General features: G+C 45.5%; 1 protein-coding gene across 1 annotated transcript in view; it reads left to right on the forward strand.

Annotated features, from left to right (window-relative positions):
• Positions 1 to 468: 468 nt before the first annotated feature.
• Positions 469 to 25472, forward strand: part of LOC122923924 (complement component C9-like) — a 30405-nt gene continuing 5401 nt past the window's right edge. The window contains exons 1-7 of the mRNA XM_044274797.1: positions 469 to 623; positions 3318 to 3408; positions 9897 to 10041; positions 10813 to 10960; positions 12122 to 12260; positions 22786 to 23001; positions 25163 to 25403. Of these exons, the coding sequence (XP_044130732.1) occupies positions 553 to 623; positions 3318 to 3408; positions 9897 to 10041; positions 10813 to 10960; positions 12122 to 12260; positions 22786 to 23001; positions 25163 to 25403 (1051 nt within the window). The 5' untranslated portion in view covers positions 469 to 552. The remainder of the gene's footprint in view (positions 624 to 3317; positions 3409 to 9896; positions 10042 to 10812; positions 10961 to 12121; positions 12261 to 22785; positions 23002 to 25162; positions 25404 to 25472) is intronic.

Raw genomic sequence — 25472 nt, forward strand, 5'->3', positions numbered from 1 at the left:
ATACAAGGGAAGGTAAAGGCATAGGGAACATAGGGGAGACATCAAGATGACATTGATGTCTAGCTAGGAGGCCGTACCACTGGACAGATGGTATATCCAGGATAGGAGCAGCACTCCAGCTCTAACAAAAGCTGAAGGCCACTGACCTCACAAAACCAGGATATAAACAGAGGCTGTGACACTAGTTCAGGTACACGTAATTTTACCATCTAACTATTTCTGGAGGGAACTAGGACCTCTGTATTATAAAAAAAAAATAAAAATGATCTGACTGCTATAAACATACATTACGAAATTATTCTGTGCTGAATAATGGAGTTAAACATGCCATGATGATGAAAGGCAAGGAGTCACTTTAATCTGAACAGTGCGGGAAGTGATTCCCAGTGTCATGTAGAGATATCTGGCAATGTTTGGGAATTGGAGCAGAATCAGAAAATTCTGTACTGGACCTTGTGTTTGTCCTTCAGTTAATAAATTACAATGAGGTTACTGATGGGATTGTAATAAAACCCCCTCCTGGTATTATCCCCAGAGGTGTCGCCAGGAGTCATGGCCGCAGTGCTTCATGTGTTGGGGCTGACGCTTATCTCATGTGTATTGTATGTGTCGGGGAATATAAGGTAAGTTGTCTGATCCATTACTAGAATTTTTTAATCTTACAGCGTATAATTTACATATTTTTTGGCCCAGTCACGTCGGTGGTAGAGTATGCGATATACAGGGCTGGATAAGGAGTTGTATATGCTATACAGAGATGTATATGGTGTATGGAGTTGTACAGTGTATGCTATACAGAGTTGTATATAGTATATGAGTTATATGGTATAGAGAGTTATATATGGTATACAGAGATGTATATGATGTATGGAGTTGTATACTATGCACAGATGTATATGGTGTATACAGTAGTACAGTATATGCTATATAGAATTAGATGTGGTATATAGAGTTGTATATGGTGCTGTATATGCTATATAGAGTTGTATATGAAGTTGTATGTGGTGTATTTATAGTTGTAAATGGAGTTGTATATACTGTGCAAAAGTTGCATATGGTGTATACAGTTGTACGGTATATGCTATTTAGAATTAAATAATTTTATACATGAGATGTGTGATTTATTGGTTTTGTGGAGGAATTTTATCGGGTGATAAGGTGTAAACAGGGTCTTAAACACAAATTAAAAAGGGATTCTAGCCATGGGATTATTAATATGTATATTCTTCCAATCTAAGGCATCTGAACTAGAGACACTGAATAAACCAGGAATAGAGTTGAGCGTACCCGTACTGTAAAGTACAGTTTACATTTACGTAAAAGTTCGGGTTCAGGTTCGGTGTTCGGCAATTTCTATGGCGCTTTTTGAAAGGCTGCAAAGCAGCCAATCAACAAGCGTCATACTACTTCCCCCAAGAGGCCGTCACAGCCATGCCTACTATTGGCATGGCTGTGATTGGCCAGTGCAGCATGTGACCCAGACTCTATTTAAGCTGGAGTCACATAGCGCCGCCCGTCACTCTGCTCGGATTAGTGTAGGGAGAGGCTGCAGCTGCTGTGAGGGAGAGATCAGGGAGGAATCTTATCAAGAACTGCTTCTTTACTCAGCGATCTACAGAAAATGTGTTTTGTGGGTGCAGTGCACAATTGTTTTATCCCTGCCCTGAGCCAACTACTACTGAAAACAAACTTTTTTTCCTTCAGTTAGTCAATACATAATCGGCAGTCATTTAATGCAACGATAGTGCACCAGCACAGGCTATCTGCATGTCCAGAAATACTGCTTTGAGACACTGGGGTTAAAAAACACCTCTGTTTCATATAGTGCACATCTAGGATTATAGGTGCATAAGTGACTGTTCATTTTAGGCCAGAAATACGGCTTTCTCATACTGGGGTAAAAAAAAACACCTCTGTTTTATATAGTGCACATATGTGATTATAGGTACATAAGTGAGTGCCACATTTAGGCCAGAAATACGGCTTTGGCATACTGGGGCATACTGGGTGAAAAAAAAACCTCTGTTTCATATAGTGCACATCTAGGATTATAGGTGTATAAGGGACTGTTCATTTTAGGCCAGAAATACGGCTTTCACATACTGGGGCATACTGGGGTTAAAAAAAAAACTCTGATATACTGCACATCTGGGATTAGAGGTGCATAAGTGTGTGTCACATTTAGGCCAGAAATACGGCTTTGGCATACTGGGGCATACTGCACATCTGGGATTATAGGTGCATAAGTGACTGTTTAATTTAGGCCAGAAATACGGCTTTCTCATACTGGGGTAAAAAAAAAAAACTCTGTTTCCTATAGTGCGCATATGTGATTATAGGTGCATAAGTGACTGTTCAATTTAGGCCAGAAATACGGCTTTCTCATCCGCCAATAAAAACCCTGATGTAGGGTATTGCACGAAATTTTTTATTTTTTTTAACTCTATATGACAGCGGTATTTGTGGCCTAAATTTCACAGTAACCTATGCACCTATAATCACAGATGTGCAGTATATAAAACACTGTTTTTTCCACCCCGGTATGCGAAAGCCGTATTTCTGGCTTAAAATGAACAGTCCCTTATGCACCTATAACCACAGATGTGCACTATATGAAACAGAGTTTTTTTTTTCACCCAGTATGCCCCAGTATGCCAAAGCCGTATTTCTGGCCTAAATTGAACAGTCACTTATGCAGCGATAATCAAAGATGTGCACTATATGAAACAGAGGGGTTTTTTTTCACCCCAGTATGAGAAAGCCGTATTTCTGGCCTAAAATGAACAGTCACTTGTGCACCTGTCTAGAAACAGTGCCACTCCTTGACCATGGTCTGTGTGCAGTACTGCAGCTCAGTCCCATTTACATGAATGGGGTATATCTACACTGGCAGACACAGCAATGGACCACATGGGGCTGCTCCAGCAGTTTAAAGAAGTCCTTTTCTGTTCCTACATCCCTGTGCAAGGTGTATAAGGACAGTGGAGATGAGTTTGGTGTGGAGGATCTCAAGTGGATCAGTCTAGACCTCAACCCCATCCAACGCCTTTGAGATAAACTGGAACACTGACCCCAACCTTCTCCCTGAATATCAGGACACAAATTCCCACCAACACCCCAAAATCTTGTGGAAAGCCTTCCCAGGGGAGCAGAGATGACTCCATAATAACACCCATGGTTGTGGACTGGGATGTCAAACAGGCTCATGTCGGTGCTATGGCCGGGTGCATATACTTTTCATCATGTAGTGCATGTTGGTTTTTATTTATGATGAGTGATGAGGACTTATATATATAGTCATGTCTATTTCTTGACAGACCTAGAGAAGTTAATGATCCTGCTCCCATAGATTGCCAGCTGAGCAGCTGGGGCACGTGGACCGAATGTGACCCATGCACAGAAAGGAAGGTAAATTACTGTGCAATATCTGAAAGAAGAATATTATAATGCTTTTCCATGTCATTTTTAGATTCTACATTCTCTGCTGATACATTGATATCCCTATCATGTCCGAGCTTTGCTTTTCTGATACAGAGCTCCAAATCTCCTGCACAGACAAAAAAAATTACAAAATAAAACACGGTTTACTTGAAGTCACCACTAGAGGGAGCTTATGAGCTTACAACACACACACTTATACAGCCTCCACTAGAGGGAGCCCAGGAGATTTCTGCATCCAGATATATACAGCCACCACTAGAGGGAGCTCAGGAGATTACTGCATACAGATATATACAGCCGCCACTAGAGGGAGCCCAGGAGATTTCTGCATCCAGATATATACAGCCACCAATAGAGGAAGCTCAGGAGATTACTGTATACAGATATATACAGCCACCACTAGGGGAACTAAATAAATGACTACATACAGATATATAGAGCCACCACTAGAGGGAGCTCAGGAGTTTACTACATACAGATATATACAGCCACCACTAAAGGGAGCTCAGGAGATTACTGCATACAGATATATACAGCCACCTCTAGAGGGAGATTAGGAGATTACTGCATACAGATATATACAGACACCACTAGAGGGAGATTAGGAGATTACTACAAACAGATATATACAGCCACCACTAGAGGAAGCTCAGGAGATTACTGAATACAGATGTATACAACCACCACTAGAGAGAGCTCAGAAGAATATTGCATACAGATGTAGACAGACAGCACTAGAGGGAGCTCAGGAGATTACTGCATACAGATATATACAGCCACCACTAGAGGGAGCTCAGGAGATTACTACATACAGATATATACAGCCACCACTAGAGGGAGCTCAGGAGATTACTACATACAGATATATACAGCCACCACTAGAGGGAGCTCAGGAGATTACTGCATACAGATATATACAGACACCACTAGAGGGAGCTCAGGAGATTACTGCATACAGATATATACAGCCACCGCTAGAGGGAGCTCAGGAGATTACTGCATACAAATATATACAGTCATTACTAGCTTACAAGCCTTATGCATACAGTAAGCTCTCAAGCTCCTTATAGTGGTGGCTATATATAACTGTTTGCAGTAGGCTTCTGCACTCCCCTTAGTGGTGACTGAATATATATCTGTATGCAATAATCTCCTCTCACCCTTTGTGGTATTGGGAGCCCCTGGGGTTACAGTTAGTAGAGACTGCTTGGTTGGAGGGGTTAGAAGTGAGATAAACTACTTTAGTAGATTGGATGCCTGTCGACTTGTTGGAAGGTAACACTTTCCATCCAGGAGCTGAGGAGTAAATTCATCCTTTGGTGGCATCATGGAAAAGCACCAGCTTTAAAAGGGTTGTCCCATCAGGATATATGAAAATCATAGAGGAGCACCCTACATTTAGGACCCCAGCATATGAGCCATGGAGAAAGTTGCTGAAAGAGTAGTATTACAGTATCATTGTCTCTCAGGAGCCAGACCTGCATCAATCAGATTAAAGGGATTTTCACTGATGAGACATCTACTGTTAGACACTGGAACATGGGATTTTAGCCTATGAGAAGCTTAGGTAGGAGTTACATTAAGATAGTGGAAACTTTATAAATACTGGTCTATCATCATTCAAAACACTTGCCCTCAACTCCACCTTCTCCATGTCTCTCTCTCTCTCTCTCTCTCTCGTCTATGGTAGGTGGGTCCCTATGAAGATTAGCTGCAGTTATAAATATCCCCCAGACTCACATTGCGTTTCTATCTGTGTGTGCTGTGTGCAGAATCTCCAGTGTCTCCTATGATCTACAGCTTCACACTGCTCTTCCTCATGCTCACAAGCAGGAGACTGGAGATGGAAGGCTGAAGCTGTAACACAAAGAATACACAGAGACTTTGCAGTGTTAGGAGACAAATGTTCCTCGTCACTGATGGGATATGTAGGCTGCAATAGGTGAACCATATCTGGGAGGAAAAAGAAACCAAGATGGTGTCATGGTCTTACCTTCTTGCTGTCCTCCTTCGTTTGACATGTGCTGGCGGCCATCTTGGTTTCTGGGTTTCTTGTAGCCTCCCACCCTGCGGCTTCTCCTTCCCACTGGGAGGAGCTGGATGCCTAGCTCATATATATAGGAGGTCTGTGGCTTCAGTTCCCTGCTTGGTCCTCCTGTGTTCACATGCTTCTAAGACTGCTGCTGCTTCTGGTTCCTGATCCTGGCTTCGTCTGACTACCCTTCTGGTTCCTGATCCTGGCTTCGTCTGACTACCCTGCTGGTTCCTGATCCAGGCCTCGTCTGACTACCCTGCTGGTTCCTGATCCTGGCTTCGTCTGACTACCCTTCTGGTTCCCGACTTCTGGCTTCGCAAGACCCTGCTTCGGTTTAGCCATCCGCTTGGACTTTTGCCTTACAGCTTTATTTTCAATAAAGCCTTCTTATTTCCACGTATCTCTTGTTGTACGTCTGGTTCATGGTTCCTTGACATTAGGACCAAGCCATGAATTCTGACGGTACAGGGCCATCCTCGCTACCTTCCTGGTCAGCTCCTCCCAGTGGGAATGGCCATTGGTGCCGTTCACAGAGAGTCGGTCTGTCTCCAGGTTATTTCGTCTCCACACTACTCGGTGGTCTTGGGGTACCCCTGGCTCCAGAAGCATAATCCGACTTTCGATTGGAGATCGGCCGAGATCCTCTCGTGGTCACCGCAGTGTGGGGCTAGTTGCATCCATGGGCCTGTCAAGTTGCTGTGTACTTCCTCGGACTCTCTGTTGCCTCCTGAATACGAGGAGTACCGGGAAGTATTCGATAAGGTGCGTGCGGTTGCCCTACCTCCGCACCGCCCATACGATTGTGCCATAGAGTTACAATCTGGTGCCGTTCCTCCTCGTGGCAAAGTCTACCCACTGTCGGTAGCGGAGAATGAGGCCATGGAGGAGTACGTGAGGGAGGCGCTTTCACGCGGACAAATTCGCAAATCCTCGTCCCCGGCAGGGGCTGGATTTTTCTTTGTGAAAAAGAAGGGCGGTGAGTTGAGGCCTTGCATCGACTACAGGGGTCTCAATCGCATCATGATCAAGAACGCTTACCCGATACCCTTGATTTCCGAGCTGTTCGATCGCCTCAAAGGGGCCACGGTCTTTACCAAACTCGACCTGAGGGCGGCATATAACCTGGTAAGGATCAAGGCGGGCGATGAGTGGAAGACCGCGTTTAACACCAGGACCGGTCATTATGAATCCTTGGTTATGCCCTTTGGGTTGTGCAATGCGCCCGCAGTCTTCCAGGAATTCATCAACGATGTTTTCCGTGACCTGTTGCAACAGTGGGTGGTGGTCTATTTGGATGACATCTTGGTATATTCTGAATCCATGGAGGCCCACATTCTGGATGTCAGACGAGTGTTGCAACGCTTACGAGAGAACAAGCTGTTCGGTAAGCTTGAGAAATGCGAATTTCACCGATCCCAGGTAACCTTCTTAGGTTACATCATTTCCGCTGAGGGGTTCTCCATGGATCCTGAGAAGGTTTCGGCTGTCTTACAGTGGCCCCAGCCCAGTGGGCTCCGTGCCCTGCAGCGCTTTTTGGGCTTCGCCAATTATTATCGGAAGTTCATCAGGGAATTTTCCATGCTAGCCAAGCCTCTCACGGATCTGACCAGGAAGGGCAGTAATCCCCAGGTCTGGCCGCTCGAGGCCATTCGAGCTTTTGAGGCTCTAAAGTCCGCCTTTGTGTCGGCTCCGATTCTGTCGCATCCCAACCCTGGGTTGCCTTTTGTCCTCGAGGTGGACGCGTCTGAGACGGGAGTAGGCGCCCTCCTGTCTCAGCGTAGAACACCAGAGGGTCCTCTGCTTCCTTGTGGGTTTTACTCCCGGAAACTGTCTTCCGCGGAGTGCAACTATCAGATTGGTGACAGGGAGTTATTGGCCATCGTGCAGGCCCTTAAAGTATGGAGGCACTTGCTCGAGGGCTCGGTGGTTCCGGTTCTCATCCTGACGGACCACAAGAATCTGACCTACCTCTCTGAGGCCAAGAGATTGACACCACGTCAGGCCAGATGGGCTCTGTTCTTGTCACGTTTTAATTACGTGGTCTCCTACCTACCCGGTTCCAAGAACATCAGAGCGGATGCCTTATCACGGCAGTACTCCGAGCTGTCCGGGGAGGAGTCGATTCCGACTTCGGTCATACCTCCGAATCAGATCCTGGCCGCTATTCGCACCAGCCTGACCTCTCCCCTGGGTGAGCAGATTTTGGCGGCTCAATCTGGTGCTCCCTCTGGGAGACCCAACGGCAGATGTTTTGTGCCTGAGGAGTTGCGCACTCGGTTGTTGCGAACCTACCATAACTCCAAGGCCGCGGGGCATCCTGGAAAGAATCAGCTGTCCTGGGCTGTTTCACGTCTGTTCTGGTGGCCTTCTCTACGTTCCGACATCGCCGCATATGTAGCGGCATGCTCCGTTTGTGCCCAGAGTAAGTCCCCTCGGCACCTTCCGTTGGGCCTTTTGCAACCCATAGCCACCGGGGAGCGTCCTTGGTCACACCTGGGGATGGATTTCATTGTGGACCTCCCTGCATCCCGAGGCCATACGGTCATTCTCATGATTGTGGATCGGTTTTCCAAAATGTGCCACTGTGTTCCTCTCAAGAAGTTACCCTCTGCACAAGAGTTGGCCTCGATTTTTGCCAGGGAGGTCTTCCGGTTGCACGGTTTGCCCAAGGAGATTGTGTCGGATCGGGGGAGTCAGTTTGTGTCCAGGTTCTGGCGCGCCTTTTGCTCCCAGTTGGGGATTCATCTCTCCTTCTCCTCGGCCTACCACCCTCAGTCCAATGGGGCCGCAGAACGATCCAATCAGGCCTTGGAGCAATTCCTTCGTTGCTATGTCTCCGATCACCAAGACAATTGGGTTGACCTCCTGCCTTGGGCTGAGTTTGCCAGGAACACGGCGGTGAACTCTTCCTCTGGGACGTCTCCCTTCATGGCCAATTATGGGTTTCAACCTGCCGTGTTACCGGAGGTATTCTCTCCCCAGGATATTCCGGCTGTGGAGGATCACCTTTCCGTCCTACGTGCTTCTTGGGTCCAGATCCAGAGGTCCCTTGAGGTCTCTGCGCAGCGCCAGAGATTCCAGGCTGATCGCAGACGAGCGCCCGCTCCTTCCTACCAGGTCGGAGACCGCGTATGGTTGTCCACCCGCAACCTCAACCTTCGAGTGCCCACTCCCAAGCTGGCGCCTCGCTTTGTTGGTCCCTTCCGAGTGCTTCGCAGGGTAAACCCGGTAGCCTATGCCCTCGCGCTTCCTCCTGGCATGCGGATCTCCAACGTGTTTCATGTCTCCCTGTTGAAGCCACTGGTGTGTAATCGTTTCACTTCCTCGGTTCCTCGGCCTCGTCCGGTCCAAGTGGGCAATCGTGAGGAGTATGAGGTGAGCAATATCCTGGACTCACGCCTGGTCCGCGGTCGGGTGCAGTTTTTGGTCCATTGGCGTGGTTATGGTCCAGAGGAGCGTTCCTGGGTTCCCTCCGCAGATGTCCATGCTCCTGCCTTGCTCCGAGCCTTTCACGCACGCTTCCCTCAGAAACCGTTCTTTACTCCGCGGAGGAGGGGCCCTTGAGGGGGAGGTACTGTCATGGTCTTACCTTCTTGCTGTCCTCCTTCGTTTGACATGTGCTGGCGGCCATCTTGGTTTCTGGGTTTCTTGTAGCCTCCCACCCTGCGGCTTCTCCTTCCCACTGGGAGGAGCTGGATGCCTAGCTCATATATATAGGAGGTCTGTGGCTTCAGTTCCCTGCTTGGTCCTCCTGTGTTCACATGCTTCTAAGACTGCTGCTGCTTCTGGTTCCTGATCCTGGCTTCGTCTGACTACCCTTCTGGTTCCTGATCCTGGCTTCGTCTGACTACCCTGCTGGTTCCTGATCCAGGCCTCGTCTGACTACCCTGCTGGTTCCTGATCCTGGCTTCGTCTGACTACCCTTCTGGTTCCCGACTTCTGGCTTCGCAAGACCCTGCTTCGGTTTAGCCATCCGCTTGGACTTTTGCCTTACAGCTTTATTTTCAATAAAGCCTTCTTATTTCCACGTATCTCTTGTACGTCTGGTTCATGGTTCCTTGACAGATGGCTAACACCCCATAAACATAAACGGCACAAGACTTAATACAGGTCTACACAAGGCATACTCAAGAGCTGCCCTCTTTCTCTATTGCAAAAATATTCTTTTTTTTTTTTTAAAGAAGTTTCAGAAAGTAAGACCATAAGATTAGAACCAAGGAGCTAGATATGAAAGTTACAGACTAAGAATGTTGTACATAGGAAGGCTCTGTGGAGAGCCGAGGACCATTCTCAAAGGAGGAAAGTAGAGTACCAACTTCTAAATCTAGACTAAGGTATAGCATGCCTAGGTAATTGGAGAGAACACAAGAGTGCCCACGTGTTTAGACATTGTAGACAACGTGTATTCTCCATTCTTCAGTATCGTTCTCGAAGCATCGTGAGATTTGGCCAGTTCGGTGGAGCTCGCTGTCTCAGCTCCCTAGGAGAAGTTCAACGCTGCAAATCAGATAAACCTTGTGAGGAGGAAAGGATCGACTGTGGAAACGATTATGAGTGCGAGACAGGTAATACTGGTGGAGTGCTTTCCAAGACTACAACCCCCCTAGCATGTCCTGACTGCCACTGGTAGAAGGCTACTTGTAATAGATCAGGAGTCAGAGAAAGTTTGGTGACAACCCTATACGAGGTGTTTCTAAGTGGAAATTCTTCTTAACTGTTTCTCACGCCATCCTGCACATTTGGACGGAGCTGTGTCATCTGCAGCAGGTGACGGCTGTCATGTGAGATAATACATTGCAATCTATTATGGAATTGACCACAGGATCGCAGGTTCAAGGCCCCTAGTAGCTATAAATTAAATTTTAAAGGGGTTGTCCAATACTCACTACAATACTCACCTTACTGATCCACTGCCACTCCCGTTACCACATTACATGGTTCCCCACCAGCCTCTGTCCTCTGGTCTCTCTTGACGAACAGGAACTGTCCACTTAGCCAATCACAGGCCGAGGCGGGTCACCACTGTGGATTGTGATTGGCTAAATGGTAACTTCTTACAGATAGAGAGGGACCAGGAAATAGATACCAGTGGGGGACCAGGATTATGAGAACATGATCATTGAGTTATTTTATAATTTCATTTCATGGAGAACCTTTTAAAAAAGTTTTGGCCGACAACCACATTAATAAAGTTCAATAAAAAGAATCCAAAATAAAAATGGAAAAAAACAAAAAAAATTCTGCATCATTGAAGACCTGCTTTCTACGACTTAATTGTATTAAAAATTGTGTAACGGAACGTAGAACCCAGACATCTTGTTGGTTCGTCTTCGCAGGTCGTTGTGTTAAACAGCGGTTTCTGTGTAACGGTGACGATGATTGTGGAGATTATTCAGATGAAGTCTGCGATGACAAAGATCCAAAGCCGGTGTGTCGCAATATGGAGATTGAACTGTCAGAGATAGGAAGAACAGCCGGAGATGGGTACGTTACTGAGAGATCATCATTTGGCTATGGTGTTGGGCTATACTATTCCAGGCTGTTTAGCTCACAGCTTGAGCATTGCCTAGACTGGATACAACTCTGCTAGTTTGTTACAATGTATCAGTCTGGAGTCCGGGCTGTTTAGCTCACAGAGCATTGTCTAGACTGGATACAACTGTGCTAGTTTGTTCCAATGTATCAGTCTGGAGTCCGGGCTGTTTAGCTCACAGAGCATTGCCTAGACTGGATACAACTGTGCTAGTTTGTTACAATGTATCAGTCTGGAGTCCGGGCTGTTTAGCTCACAGAGCATTGTCTAGACTGGATACAACTGTGCTAGTTTGTTACAATGTATCAGTCTGGAGTCCGGGCTGTTTAGCTCACAGAGCGTTGTCTACACTGGATACAACTGTGCTAGTTTGTTACAATGTATCAGTCTGGAGTCCAGGCTGTTTAGCTCACAGAGCATTGTCTACACTGGATACAACTGTGCTAGTTTGTTACAATGTATCAGTCTGGAGTCCGGGCTGTTTAGCTCACAGAGCATTGTCTAGACTGGATACAACTCTGCCAGTTTGTTACAATGTATCAGTCTGGAGTCCGGGCTGTTTAGCTCACAGAGCATTGTCTAGACTGGATACAACTCTGCTAGTTTGTTACAATGTATCAGTCTGGAGTCCGGGCTGTTTAGCTCACAGAGCATTGTCTACACTGGATACAACTGTGCTAGTTTGTTACAATGTATCAGTCTGGAGTCCGGGCTGTTTAGCTCACAGAGCATTGTCTAGACTGGATACAACTCTGCCAGTTTGTTACAATGTATCAGTCTGGAGTCCGGGCTGTTTAGCTCACAGAGCATTGTCTAGACTGGATACAACTCTGCTAGTTTGTTACAATGTATCAGTCTGGAGTCCGGGCTGTTTAGCTCACAGAGCATTGTCTAGACTGGATACAATTTCCACTTCTCAGCAGGACGAGATATGGGCAGGATTACTGCTTCCAAATGAAGTAAACAGCGGTTTAGCCCCTTCGTAGAGGGAATTGGCGGGGATTCTAGGAGCTGTCATACCCCCACTGATATTAATGAATATTTTTTCATTTTCCCATTCTCCAAGATTTTTATAATGTTTTAAACCGTCTCCATGTGATATTTTCTCACAGTGTTAATATCCTGGGAATGGAAACGAGAAGAAATCCTTTTGACAATGAGTATTTCAATGGGCTCTGTAACAGAGTCCGAGACGGTAATACAAAGACCTATTATCGGGTACCGTGGAATGCTGCTTCTCTAGTCTATCAGGTAAGAAATCCATCTACATGTCTTGTATCATAGAGGAGGCACTGAGATAACCATCTCCCTCTATGGTCTAAAGGCAAAAACCAAGATATGAGTCATTTCTATATCTATGTCTGAGTGCTCTGGTCACATCTACGAAACCGCTCCTGGTATTTTCCTGTGTTGAAGAGCATCTGTCAGCAGCTTTGTACCTATGACACTGTCTGACCTGTTACATGTGCACTTGGCAGCTGGAGGCATTTGTGTTGGTCCCATGTTCATATGTGCCCGCATTGCTGAGAAAAATGATGTTTTATTATATGCAAATGAGCCTCTAGGAGCAACGGGGGCGTTACCATTACACCTAGAGGTTCAGCTCCCTCTGCACTTTGACAATGTCAGGCTACATTGCAGCACCACAAATATACAGATGCAGCAAATGTTAACCTGACAATGTGTTAAATACACTGGTGCAGCAAAATTAACACATAACAACCACAAAAGTCATTGAAAATGTCAAGCTAGTATTTGCTACACCTGTATAACCCAGTACTTTTTTGTCACCATGTGCCTACTTTGTGGCCATAGAATAAACTAAACCAACCTGTTCAAGGTTAGACTGGCAATAATTGTCCCCTGGTCCGGCATCCCCATAGGAGGTGACTTTGGAGCTATCACTTAGTACTAGGGTCAATGTCTTATGGAATGATCAATAATCGCCTATTAGAGGATACGTCCTTTGTGTACAATGTAAAAAACAAGATTACAATTAGAGATGAGAAAACGATCTTAGGGTCTGTGTACAATCAAGCTCAGGGAAATTGAAGGGTAAAAAGGCTAGAAAGAAGAAGGCTAGTTGCAGTTACTGCTTTTTAACAGAGCTGCAGCTGCTGCAGAACCTCAAAAGCAGCTACCTGCAAGGACATTTCTTTCATTTTTTTATTTTTTTCCATTTTAACAGAATAAGGTCAAACTGTACAAACAAAACACGTGTTTTTCTATCCAGAAAACAGATGTAGTGTTTGAAATCTCAGTGAAAACACCTGAAATACTAGTCTGAACTCCGTGTCAGGTCTTCTCCACAAAGTTTATTTATTTAGTTTTTTTGTTTAACTTTATGAAAATAGCATATGTGTATCTTCCAGTACGCAGTATAGTGGAGGATAATATCTGTGAGTGATAACGTGACATACTAGGCAGAAATCTGTGTTTGTGTGGCGGTATATCCACACAGTTCAAATGTAATATTTTAGTGGGAGGTTTGGGAACACAGCATATCCGTGTCTTATATTAAGTAGAGAATGGGAAGGTTTACATGAAATCCTTGTTGGTACATCTCCAGAAAGTTAAAGAGTTTGGGGGGGGGGGGGGGGATAATTGCATAGTAGTTTTGACAACTTGTGTTTTACACTAGCAAACTATTTTTATTTCTGAATCTGCATATTTTAACTCACAGAAGACAGTAGGTTCAAATCTGTTAGTGGTGCCGATACTGACGTAGTTCTAAAGTCAACTGTCAGTAGCATTGTCTTCAGTGTTTTGTGGATAGGGAAGCACATTACAGTATATTGTGTCTCCTAGTCTTTAAGTTCCAGAAAGCAGATTTGCAAACTGTTCCATGCTTTGTGTTGCTGCATACATGTAGGTCCAAAAACGTCAGGAATATGGAAGGGCTCCAAACGAAAGACCCAGATCCATAAGTAGAACCAGCTAGAAGTAGGGGTAGTAGTAGTATTAGTAGTAGTAGTAGTAGGCGGCTGCAGTTGTCCCTTCTGATTTCGGAAAGGTACAACATTATCGTTGAAGAGAAAGAGGATGAGATTGTGGATTGGATGGCTCAGTCCTCCTCTCAGTTGCAGCAGGATGACATTATACCAGGATGACACAGTACCATGAATCCAGGGGTCACAGCCGTCCTCTTTCTCCTTCTCCTTGCCGCCCCAGAGAAGGCTTTCAGTGGAGTCTTCCCAGTCCTCACTGCCTTACTTTTTTCTAAAAAGTGGCAAGAAAACTCGACCACTCCCTACGGCAGATAGTCAAGAGAGTCTCGCTGATAATGACTTGTGTGAGCGCACTCAGCCCTTATACTACTCTGAAGAGGAGGATTAGGAGGAGGCTGGGGACATGCATAGCTGTGTTGATGGTGGTGGTAATAGTGGCCCTCGTAGCCACAGCATTGGCAGTGGGGAAAGCGACAGTGGCAGCTAGGGCAAGTGCAGACCAGGGGAGGGGGTCCCAGGAACCCACCATGATATCTCAGTCTGATCAAAGTGGCAGGTAGGGGGAGGATGAGTGTGTGCTGGACAGGACCTGGGAGCCAGATCGCGGTGCTGAAGAGGAGGCAACATCGATGGAGGAGGGTGGTGGCCATAGTAATAAAGAGCAGAGGAAACATACAGTACCTTCAAAAGAACAGCCAGGGCCACATCTGCTTGAGGATCTGGTGATGCCGTTGACACTGTAGGTGGGTTAGGCCCAAAATGTGCTAAGCCGAGCTTGGCTGCCTCTAGCTCTGTGTGAGCAACTCTCGTATGGCGTTTTTCCACCACAGGATGGGCACAAAAAACCAAAGCCATATGCAAGATCTGCAGGATTAAAATAAGCCGTGGGTGTGCTAACGCAATCATAGGTACCAGAAGTCTATTGCAGCTCATGAGGCAGCATCATCGAATCATTTGGGAAAATACAACTGGCCAGCATTCCCAATCAGAACAAGTCTGTCCTTCTCCTGGTCCTCTTTGTGGCAGCCAATCAGCTTCGCCAAGTAATACAGTGTCCTTGTCCTCATTACCATCACCACCTTCTTCTCCTGCTAAAACTTCTCCTTGTCCTCAGCTCCATCGTGAGACATCTTTAACGGAAGGTTTGACCAAGGAAAAGCTTTTCATCACCAGCAATCAGCCTGTCTATAATCTGAACCCCCACCTGGCCACATTGCTGGTGGTGCAGTCGCTGTCAAACCATTGTAATAGTGCCTTCTACTCTTACATGGTGGAGAATGTGGGCCGCTTCTTGCAATTCTCGCTGTGCGACAAGCTACACTCCATGCCCACGGTGGACACCTGGAGCAGCTGTTATGGGGAGGGGCAGTATATGTCTTTCACAGATTCCAGGGTAAATGTTTTTTGAGGAAGCGGAGAGGCAGCACCCCAGCAACATGGCCAGGACAGGTCCTTTTGACCTCCTATCCCCCAACCCCTCTTACCCATGAATTCTTTGGGACAGCTCCTACAGCAGGCACCTCCACGCATGGACACTCAGCCCATCTTCAATAGCAGCATAGGACCCGGAGTAACATATGGTGAGCCAGCACCCCAGCAACAAAGCCAGGACAGGTCCTTTTGAACCCCCATTACCCACTATATCTTCAGGGTGGCTCCAACAGCAGGCACTTATCCGCCTCCTTCACGAACACTCTTTTTTTTTTCTTTCTTGCTCAGACTCCATTGTCATCTCAGAGAGAGTTTCACCACTACTGCCACTAGTACTATTACTACTACTACTACTTCCCATAGACAGCTGACCTACTGCCTTGTATGGTTTATTCTATGCTGCTACTATTGCGGCCACATGTCATAATACCGTACCCTTTCCACATCTTCACTGCACTATTGCTGCTCCAGAGCTTGGGAAGGGGAGAGGGGGAAAAAAATCATAAAAAATAAACGAAAAGAGATAGCAAGTTTTCCAAAAAATTCTGCGCCCTAGGACTGAACCTTGAATGGTTTGCTCATCTTTAATCCCTTCATGCATTTGGACGTAAGTGTACGTCCAAATCACATGTAACTTAGTGCATTTGGATGTACAGTCACGTCCAAACTGCTTACCGGGGCTGTGACACTACAAAATGTCACAGCACCGGAGTCTCCGCTCGCCCTGAGAGCAGAGACACCGGGAAAGCCGGCAAGGGACCAATCAGAGTGGCCCATTGCCGGCAAGAGGTCCGATTGGTTAGTCTCTGCAGACTAACCAATGGGAGCACTTCAGTGAGAAAATGCCGGTTTCAGGCTGTGATTTCCACGCTGGAGCTCAGAGCCTGAAATCAGGAAAGACTCCCTCTGTGCCCCCATGCTCCTGATGTTTATACTGCCTCCATATGTCGGCATTGCCCCCCCATATGCCCTAATTATCCCCCAGATGCCCCCTGCAGCGTTCTCATTACTTCAGCCAGTGATGGCAGCGGCTCAGGAATGGAGCTGCCGCCATCAGCAGAGAGAGTCAGCTGTAACTTACAGCTGACACTCTGCTGCAACGGCCAAAATCGGTGCTGGCACCCATCTCAGCTGTCTAAACCCGTCTAAACCATTAGATGCCGCGGTCAGTAGTTACCTGTGGCATCCATGGGGTTGAGAGGGAGGGAGCTCCCTCTCTTTCATCGGGCCGCTGCTGCTGCGATGGCAGCGGGCCAATGGTTACCATGGCAACCGGGCGCCTTACAAAGGCGTCTGGGCTGCCATGTACCTAAGACTGTTCAGACCCTGAGGGGCATTGCTAGGCTCTCAAAAGATCCAGGGCCCAAGCCCCAATAAATATGGCCAAGTTCTCTAAATCGGCCCTCCCCTGCACACCGCATTTTCCTGTACTTGCTATACAGCAGCACATACCTCTCACATCTAGTGCCTCCCGGTCTACTACGATGTAGATCTTCTCTGTCATCATCTCCATTTGCTCCGTACATCTTCTTTCAGCTGCGCCTCGTCTCTGCAGAGTGTGACACACAGACACCTTAGCTTCCTCACATTTCTATCATCTCTCCTTCTGTACCAGTCTGTAACTCGTCTTGTTCATGCTTAGTGCGATTGTCTGTATTATGTATGTATACCCCTTTTCATATGTACAGCGCTATGGAATGAATGGCGCTTTAATAATAATAATAATAATTAGAGGTGGGACGAATCCAATTTTTTTAGAATCCGAATCCGAAAAGGTTCTCGAATCTCTCGAATCTCGAATCCTACGAATCCTGTACATAAGAATTGTGTGAACGGTATAAGAAACAAAGTGATCCAAACTCAATATTCTTTTATTATGAAAAAATTAGGATTTGGATTCGAAAAAAAATGAAAATACAGGGTAATACAGCGCACATACCTCTTACATCCAGTGACGTCTCCTTTGATGTAGATGTTCCTTCCCTCTTCCTCATCTTCTCCTTTCAGACCTTCAGACCAGACCACCAGTTTTCAGACATTTTTCGTCTCTGCAGTTTGACAAAAAAAATATATCTTAGTTTACTACTTTTCCATCATCCTCCCATCTTCTGGACAAATCATCCTACTAACCCCAATACTGTGCCCGCTGTGCTCCCTAATACTGCAGAAACGGATAAACCCCCTGATAATAGTAGTACCACACAGAGCCCCTCCATATAAAATACCCCTTCTTTGGGGCCTCAGTAGATGCCCCCATAGTGTCCCCCAATTATGTGCCAGCAAAAAGGGACCCCCATGTGCCAGTAAGTGTCACCATAGATGCCCCCCCCCATGTGCCAGTATCAAGTGCCAAACCTCCCTATGTGCCAGTATCAAGTGCCTCTCTCCCCCCCCCCCAATGTGCCAGTATCAAGTGCCTCTCTCCTTTACACCCACCTCCCTATGTGCCAGTATCATAGTGCCATATCCCCCCCAATGTGCCAGTATCATAGTGCCATCTCCCCCCTCCCAATGTGCCAGTATCAAGTGCCTCTCTCCTTCCCACCCACCTCCCAATGTGCCAGTATAATAGTGCCATCTCCCCCCAATGTGCCAGTATCAAGTGCCTCTCTCCTTCCCCCCATGTGCCAGTATCATAGTGTCATCTCCCCCCCAATGTGCCAGTATCAAGTGCCTCTCTCCTTCCCACCCCCCATGTGCCAGTATCAAGTGCCTCTCTCCTTCCCACCCCCCATGTGCCAGTATCATAGTGCCATCTCCCCCCCATAGTGCCATCTCCCCCCCAATGTGCCAGTATCATAGTGCCATCTACCCCCTCCCAATGTGCCAGTATCAAGTGCCTCTCTCCCCCCACCCCATTATCTCTCCTTCTGTACCAGTAACATAGTGCCAAACCCCCCCATGTGCCAGTATCATAGTACCATCTCTCCCCAATGTGCCTGTATCATAGTGCCACCCCCCCTCCCAATGTGCCAGTATCAAGTGCCTCTCTCCTTCCCATCCTTCCCCCCTCCCATGTGCCAGTATCAAGTGCCTCCTGCTCCCCCCATGTGGTAGTAACAGTCTGGTATTTAAAAAAACAAACAAACACTTATACTTACCTTCATGTCAGCGATGCGATGCAACTTCTTCCGGCCTGTGGTCCGCGCTGTATGTCCATATATGGAGTCAGTGCTTGTGTATTTCAGAAAAGTTTCTGCTCGAACCCACGACCTTCTGTATCAGAGGCAAGGCACCGAACCACACAGCTACAAGAGCTGCATAGCTATGCCCGGGATTTGTCGGATTCGAATTTTGTAAATGTGGTCAGGATTTGAGTCCACGAATCCTTCGAATCCAGCAAGATTCGAGGGATTCGTGGATTCGACGGATTCGTCGTCCCACCTCTAATAATAATCTTCCCCCAACCCACAGTGTTATCCTGCTTCTCACTGTGCTCCCCAATACCCCTCTGTAACATTCAGTCCCATGTAAATAACATCACTCCCTCCCACAGCCGCCGTCAACATACAGTCCCATGTAAATAACATCACTGCCTCCCCCTCCCCCCTCCAACATACAGTCCCATGTAAATAACATCATCTCCTCCTGAGCCACTAGTTCATTGTAAATAATAGGGATAAGCGAACCGACTTCGGATGAAACATCCAAAGACAATTTGCATAAAATTTTGTTAGACTACTGTGCAGAGCGAGCCCTCCGTACAGTATTAGAATGTATTAGCTCCGATGAGACAAAGTTATTATTTCGTGAAGTCTCGCAAAATAATTAAATTAATTTCTACTGTTAAAAACCTTTTCCCGAACTCGGGTTGGGTTCCAAGCGGTACCTTGGAACCGAACCAGAGTTTGGTAAATGTTTTTTTTACAGTAGACATGAATTTCTCAAGGTATTATGCAAAGTCTCATGAGACTTCGAGAAGTAACTTCAGCTCATCGTAGCCAATACATTATAATACTGTACGGAGCTCTAACTAAATTTTATGCGAATCGACTTTGGATGTTTCATCGAAAGTCTGTTCGCTCATCCCTAGTAACTAACATCCCTCCCTTCAGCCCTAACATACAGTCCCAGTTAAATAACCACAACCCCCAGCATTGCTCTGCCTCTCACTTCACTTACCTTTCCTCATGTAGCAGACATAACCATAGCTTCTTCCCCCAGGACTTCTCTTCTTCACTGCCGTCCTCTCCTGCACTGATGGTGACATCACCGCAGGTCCTCAACCACTGCCTCAACAACTGCCTGTTTTACTGATTCACATGAACTGTGATGTCATCACAGGTCCTTCAACTTTTCCAGTGCATTAGATTCAATTGTATTGCCATCCTGAGGACAGAAATACAGTTGTATCTATCTGCCAGGCAGGACATTCAGGGCCTAGGACAAAACATCAGGGGCCCAGGCCCCAAATGTTTTAACCTAGCAACGCCCCTGCTGATCAGCCTTAGTGTAAGTGTAGCACTGACAATACAATCAATGCACTGTATAGTCATCAGGCCCACTGGATCTTCAAGATCCAATTGGGTCTTGATGTAAAAAAAAGTGTAAATAAAAGCTAAAAAATAAAATAAAAATGTAAATAAAAAATAAAAAAATTCTTTTCTCATATCCATTCATTTATAAGTACCGTAATTAAAAAAATGAAAAACAAAAACTACACATAATTGGCATCGCTGCTTTTCTAACCACCTGATCTATAAAAGGATCATGTTATTAATCCTGTGCGGTGAAAGCCGTAAAAATATTATGTAAAAAACAATGATGGAATTGCTGTTTTTGTCACCTTATCTCCACAAAAAAAAAAATAACAAGTGATATAAATAAAACTATAGCCCATCCCACAAAAAACAAACCCCCACACAGCTACATTGGTGAAAAAATATAAATGTTATGGACTTTAGTATATGGCCATGCAAAATATCATTTGTTATTAACACAAAAGGGATTTTATGCTGAAAAAGTAATAAAACATAAAAAAACTATATAAATTTGGTATCACCATAACCGTATCAACCAACAGAATAAAATAATCATATGTTTACCGCAAGAGGAAGCCCCTAAAAAAAAAAAAAAAAAACATTGACAGAATTGCTATTTTTGCCCAATTTACCTCCACAAAAAAATGGTATAAAAAGTGATGAAAAAGACATATGTAAACAAAAAGGATACCAAGAAAAACAACAACCTATCCCACAGAAAACAAGCCCTCACACAGCTACATTGGTGAAAAAATGTAAGTGTTATAGCCCCTAAACTAATTTCAGCAAATTACATGTTAGGGCTCTTTCACATCTGCGTTCTTTTCTTCCAGCATAGAGTTCCGTCGTCGGGGCTCTATGCCGGAAGAATCCTGATCAGGATTATCCTAATGCATTCTGAATGGAGTGAAATCCGTTCAGGATGTCTTCAGTTCCGGAACGGAACGTTTTTTGGCCGGAGAAAATACCGCAGCATGCTGCGCTTTTTGCTCCGGCCCAAAAAACTGAAGACTTGCCGCAAGGCCGGATCCGGAATGAATGCCCATTGAAAGGCATTGATCCGGATCCGGCCTTAAGCTAAACGTCGTTTCGGCGCATTGCCGGATACGACGTTTAGCTTTTTTAGAGTGGTTACCATGGCTGCCGGGACGCTAAAGTCCTGGCAGCCATGGTAAAGTGTAGCGGGGAGCGGGGGAGCAGCATACTTACCATCCGTGCGGCTCCCGGGGCGCTTCAGAGTGACGTCAGGGCGACCCAGGCGCATGGATGACGTGATCATCCATGCGCATGAGGCGCTCTGACGTCATTCTGGAGCGCCCCGGGAGCCGCACGGACTGTAAGTATACCGCTCCCCCGCTCCCCGCTCCTACTATGGCAACCAGGACTTTAATAGCGTCCTGGCTGCCATAGTAACACTGAACGCATTTTGAAAACGGATCCGTCTTCAAATGCTTTCAGTACACTTGCGTTTTTCCGGATCCGGCGTGTAATTCCGGCAAGTGGAGTATACGCCGGATCCGGACAACGCAAGTGTGAAAGAGGCCTTAGAAAATCATAAGGCAGCTCCTTCCCTTCTGAATGCTGCCGTGTCCCCAAACAGCGGTTTACGACCACATATATGGTGTTGCCATATTCAGGAAGAAATGCATGACAAATTGTGGGGTGAATTTTCTCCTGGTACCCCTTGTGAAAATGAAAAATTTGGGGCTAAAGCAACTTTATATTGGAAATAAATGTTAATTTTTCATTTTTACGGCCATGTGTTTCCAAATTCTATGAAACGCTTGTTGGGTCAAAGCATTCACTTCATCCCTAGATTTTTTCCCTTGAGGGGATAGTTTCCAAAATGGTGTCACTTTTTTTTTTTTTCTAGGGGTACCTCAGGGTCTCTTCAAATGTGAAATAGCACCTGAAAACCATTCCAGCAAAATCTGCCCTCCGTTAACAATATGGCGCTCCTTTCCTTCTGAGCCCTGCCGTGAGCCCATACAGCAGTTTATGACCACATATGGGGTGTTTCTGTAAACTGCAGAATCAGGGTAATACATATTGTGATTTCTTTGGCAGTTAACTCTTGCCGTGTTACAGGAAATTTGGATGTAAATGGAAAATCTGAACAAAAAAATATAAATTTTTAAAATTTCCCCTCCAAATTGCTTTAATTCTTGTGGAACACCTAAAGGGTTAATAAAGTTTTGTAAAATCAGTTTTGAATAACTTGAGAGGTGTAGTTTCCAAACTGTGGTCATTTATTCGTTTCTACTATGTACGCCCCACAAAGTGACTCCATAACTGAACTGGTCTTTAAAAAAGTGGGTTTTGGAAATTTTTCTTTAAATTTTTTTAATTTGCCTCTAAACTTCGAAGCCTTCTAAACGTCCTAAAAAAAAAAGAATATGACATTTACAAAATTATGCCAACATAAAGAAGACATATAGGGAATGTGACGTAATAACTATTTTATGTAGTATCACTATCCGTCTTAAAAGCAGAGAAATTCTCATTTTGAAAATTTTCTTAAAATGTATCAACTCAAATTCACCACTAACATGAAGTATGGTGTGTCAGGAGAAAAGATTCTCAGAATGGCTTGGATAAGTAAAAGCGTCCCAAAGTTATTACCAGATAAACGAACACGTGTAAGATTTTAAAAATGGGGCTCCGGCATTTGGTCCAAACTGGCTGTCGCTTGAAGGGGTTAATTACAATGTATTTATAAGTGGGCATCACATGTTCTGCATAGATGGAGGGGGGGCCCCAGAGCCATCTACTCTGGTGGACCCCAATCCCTAGATTGCTCCATCTACTTAAGAAAATCTCTGTTTATCAGGCAGAATTTCTGGATTATTGGTTATTGTATTGTATTATACTATTTGACATTTTTTATGTATTTTTATCTTTTTTTCCTGTTCACAGACGAAAGCAGATAAATCCTTCACTACAGAAACCTTTAAGACCTCGATTGACGTGCTGTCTCAAGTTGTCAAAGAAAAGAATGAACATTTTGAAGCTTCGCTTTCTTTGAAATTGACACCGACGGAAATAAACAAGGATAAATTGAATGTTACGATCGGGGTGAAACAGTTTAGTAATGCAACGCTGAATAAACTGAAGGAATTGTCGAAAACAGAGGTAAAACCAATGAGTCAGATCAGTAGTGGACTGCCTGCCATTTAAAACTCCGCCCATCAAGTAGGCCACACCCACATTCAAAATAAAGCAGAACTATGTGGTGTAGAACTCCCTAGTGCCCCCTTTAGCGCCTAAAACACATAAACTTGGTGCACATCAAACATTCCACCTTTTTTGGTGCAATTTCTGGCAAAATTCTGGTGCATTTTTTTTTAAATCTCACTGCATTAGAAGGGCCTGAGGAGGTGGGACGTTGTTAGGTCGGCAGTCCGTGCCTGCCATGCTATTCACCTTGTAGCCCATCCCGATCCTCTGCAGGTTGCTGCCTGCACTCTCCCTTCTAGTCTGCCAGTATCTGTGCCCTTAGGATTTGGAAACTAGCATGCTGGCCCTTTAAGAGGCTTCCATCCCCAGTCCGAGAGTACCTGAGTTTTGAGTTCCTTGGTGACCAAACAATATGTTGTGAAGTCTTGTGCTACTGTGATTTATCTGCATTTATCTTGCATTATCTTCTGCCTGTATTCTTGGTGTTCTCCTATCCTGCCCCCCACCCTGTGTGTGTACTACCACACTTTCGGATCAAGTTCAGTTCTGTTCACGTTTAATTTACCCCAGTCTATCTGCCTAGTCTGTATTTCCGCCAAACACCCAGCCTGACCTGCTGTCATGGACATTCCCGAGACAGGTGGCAGGAGATCGGTGAGATTGGCAACACGTGGTTTGATCTGGCATGTTTTCCGTTTGGATCAAATGACGTCTGTGTTGTTTCTGGTGCTTGCCACACCTTCTTTCCCCGGGTGTGGCTATTAGGGTCATTTAACCTTCTCTACTTATAGTTGCTTTTCCCACTGCTGTGCGGTTTATAGCTTCTGTTTGGACCTTTGGATAGATTGTGGTTGGATTTCGGCTGAGTTCCTGGCGCTTCCATTGCTCCTTTGAAGTTAAGTCTTTCCTTTCCCTTTTGTATTTTGTTTGGGTTCTGTGTGTTGCATTTCCCTATTGTTTGTATTAGGCCTGAAGGAGACTCCTGTTCGTCCTTCCTTTTGGCGGAACAGGTAGTCTCGTCCCTGCCATTAGTACCAGGGTCCTATAGGGCTTGATAGGACTCTAGGTATTCCTGCGTATAAACTCACCTACCTTTGGGGTCTGTTCATACTGGTAGTCAGTCAGTATTTTGGTTAGGGTTTTCACTAGGAGGTCTCCATTTTCCTTCCCTAGTTCTCAGGCTTGATTCCATGTTCCCCCCTTCCCTCCTATGCTCTGTGTGGTGTTTCCCTCCCACACCGAAGTGTGACACCTGCCAGTATCTGCACTACTAGTCTGCTGGCCTATCCTCTATCTGCATTTGTCTACACTTACAGTGTGATTCCTGGACCACAAAACCAACATTCAAGCCTAAGTGACTGTTCAGACCATACATGCAATCCTGGTGTATTTTTGGTGCATTTTCTGTATCCTAAGTCTGTGACCCCAGTGGGTCAGCTGCCAACCACACGGGGACTACCCATTAGGTAGCTGTTAAGTTGTTTCCCTACAGTGAAGGCTAGATCCCTTTACAGGGGTTAAAGGGTAAATTCCAGGGGAGTACCGGAATAGTGCCGTTAGGTTTCACCCTACGCCAAACTGGTTAAATCTAACGGGAACTTGGTACTACCCAATAGGTATCAGGACTACCCAATAGGTAGCGGTGCAGTTGTTTCCCTGCAGTGAAGGCTAGATCCCTTTATAAAGGTTAAAGGATGAATTCCAGGGGAGTACCAGAATAGTGCCCTTAGGGTTAACCCTACGCCAAACTGGTTAGTTGGCAGAGTTGGTCTACACTCGCTGATCCGACACAGACATGAGACAGTCACTGATTAAAAAAACACCAATGAGAGAATCCCTGTCATGCTCCGCCTCCACGTCGCTGCACTAGGTATAACACAGTGGATTAGGGTCCCCTCTATGAGCCTGAACTAAGAGCTGCTCTATAAGAGTGGCTCCTGCTCTGGCAGACCCAGTCTATGCAAGCATTATTAGGATGACCATCCATTTAAATGGATGCTATATACTGCATAGCCATGAGATGGGGCTATCATATCGGGGCCTGTGGTGGTTAGCCAGTATATTTTTGGTCTTCATGAATTAACCCATTGTATTAAAAAATTATTTTCTTCTACAGAATAAAGAATTTATGAGGGTTACAGGAACCATCCAGTTGGCAACTTTCCACATGAGAACACGGAATTACATGTTATCTAACTCTTTTATTGAAGACATCAAAAGTCTCCCCTCTTTTTACGACAAGGCAGAATATTTCTCTCTGATGGAGATGTACGGCACTCATTACACTATATCTGGGAGTGTTGGTGGCAAATATGACCTGGTGTACATCCTGGACACAAATAAATTAAATAGTAATCGTGAGTATTCTCTCCTGATCAGTGACCACAGATTTTCAGAAAGTGTTTTTGGGGGGATTTACCACTTAG

The sequence above is a fragment of the Bufo gargarizans genome, unplaced genomic scaffold (assembly GCF_014858855.1).
Source record: "Bufo gargarizans isolate SCDJY-AF-19 unplaced genomic scaffold, ASM1485885v1 original_scaffold_2062_pilon, whole genome shotgun sequence".
Taxonomy (NCBI): domain Eukaryota; kingdom Metazoa; phylum Chordata; class Amphibia; order Anura; family Bufonidae; genus Bufo; species Bufo gargarizans.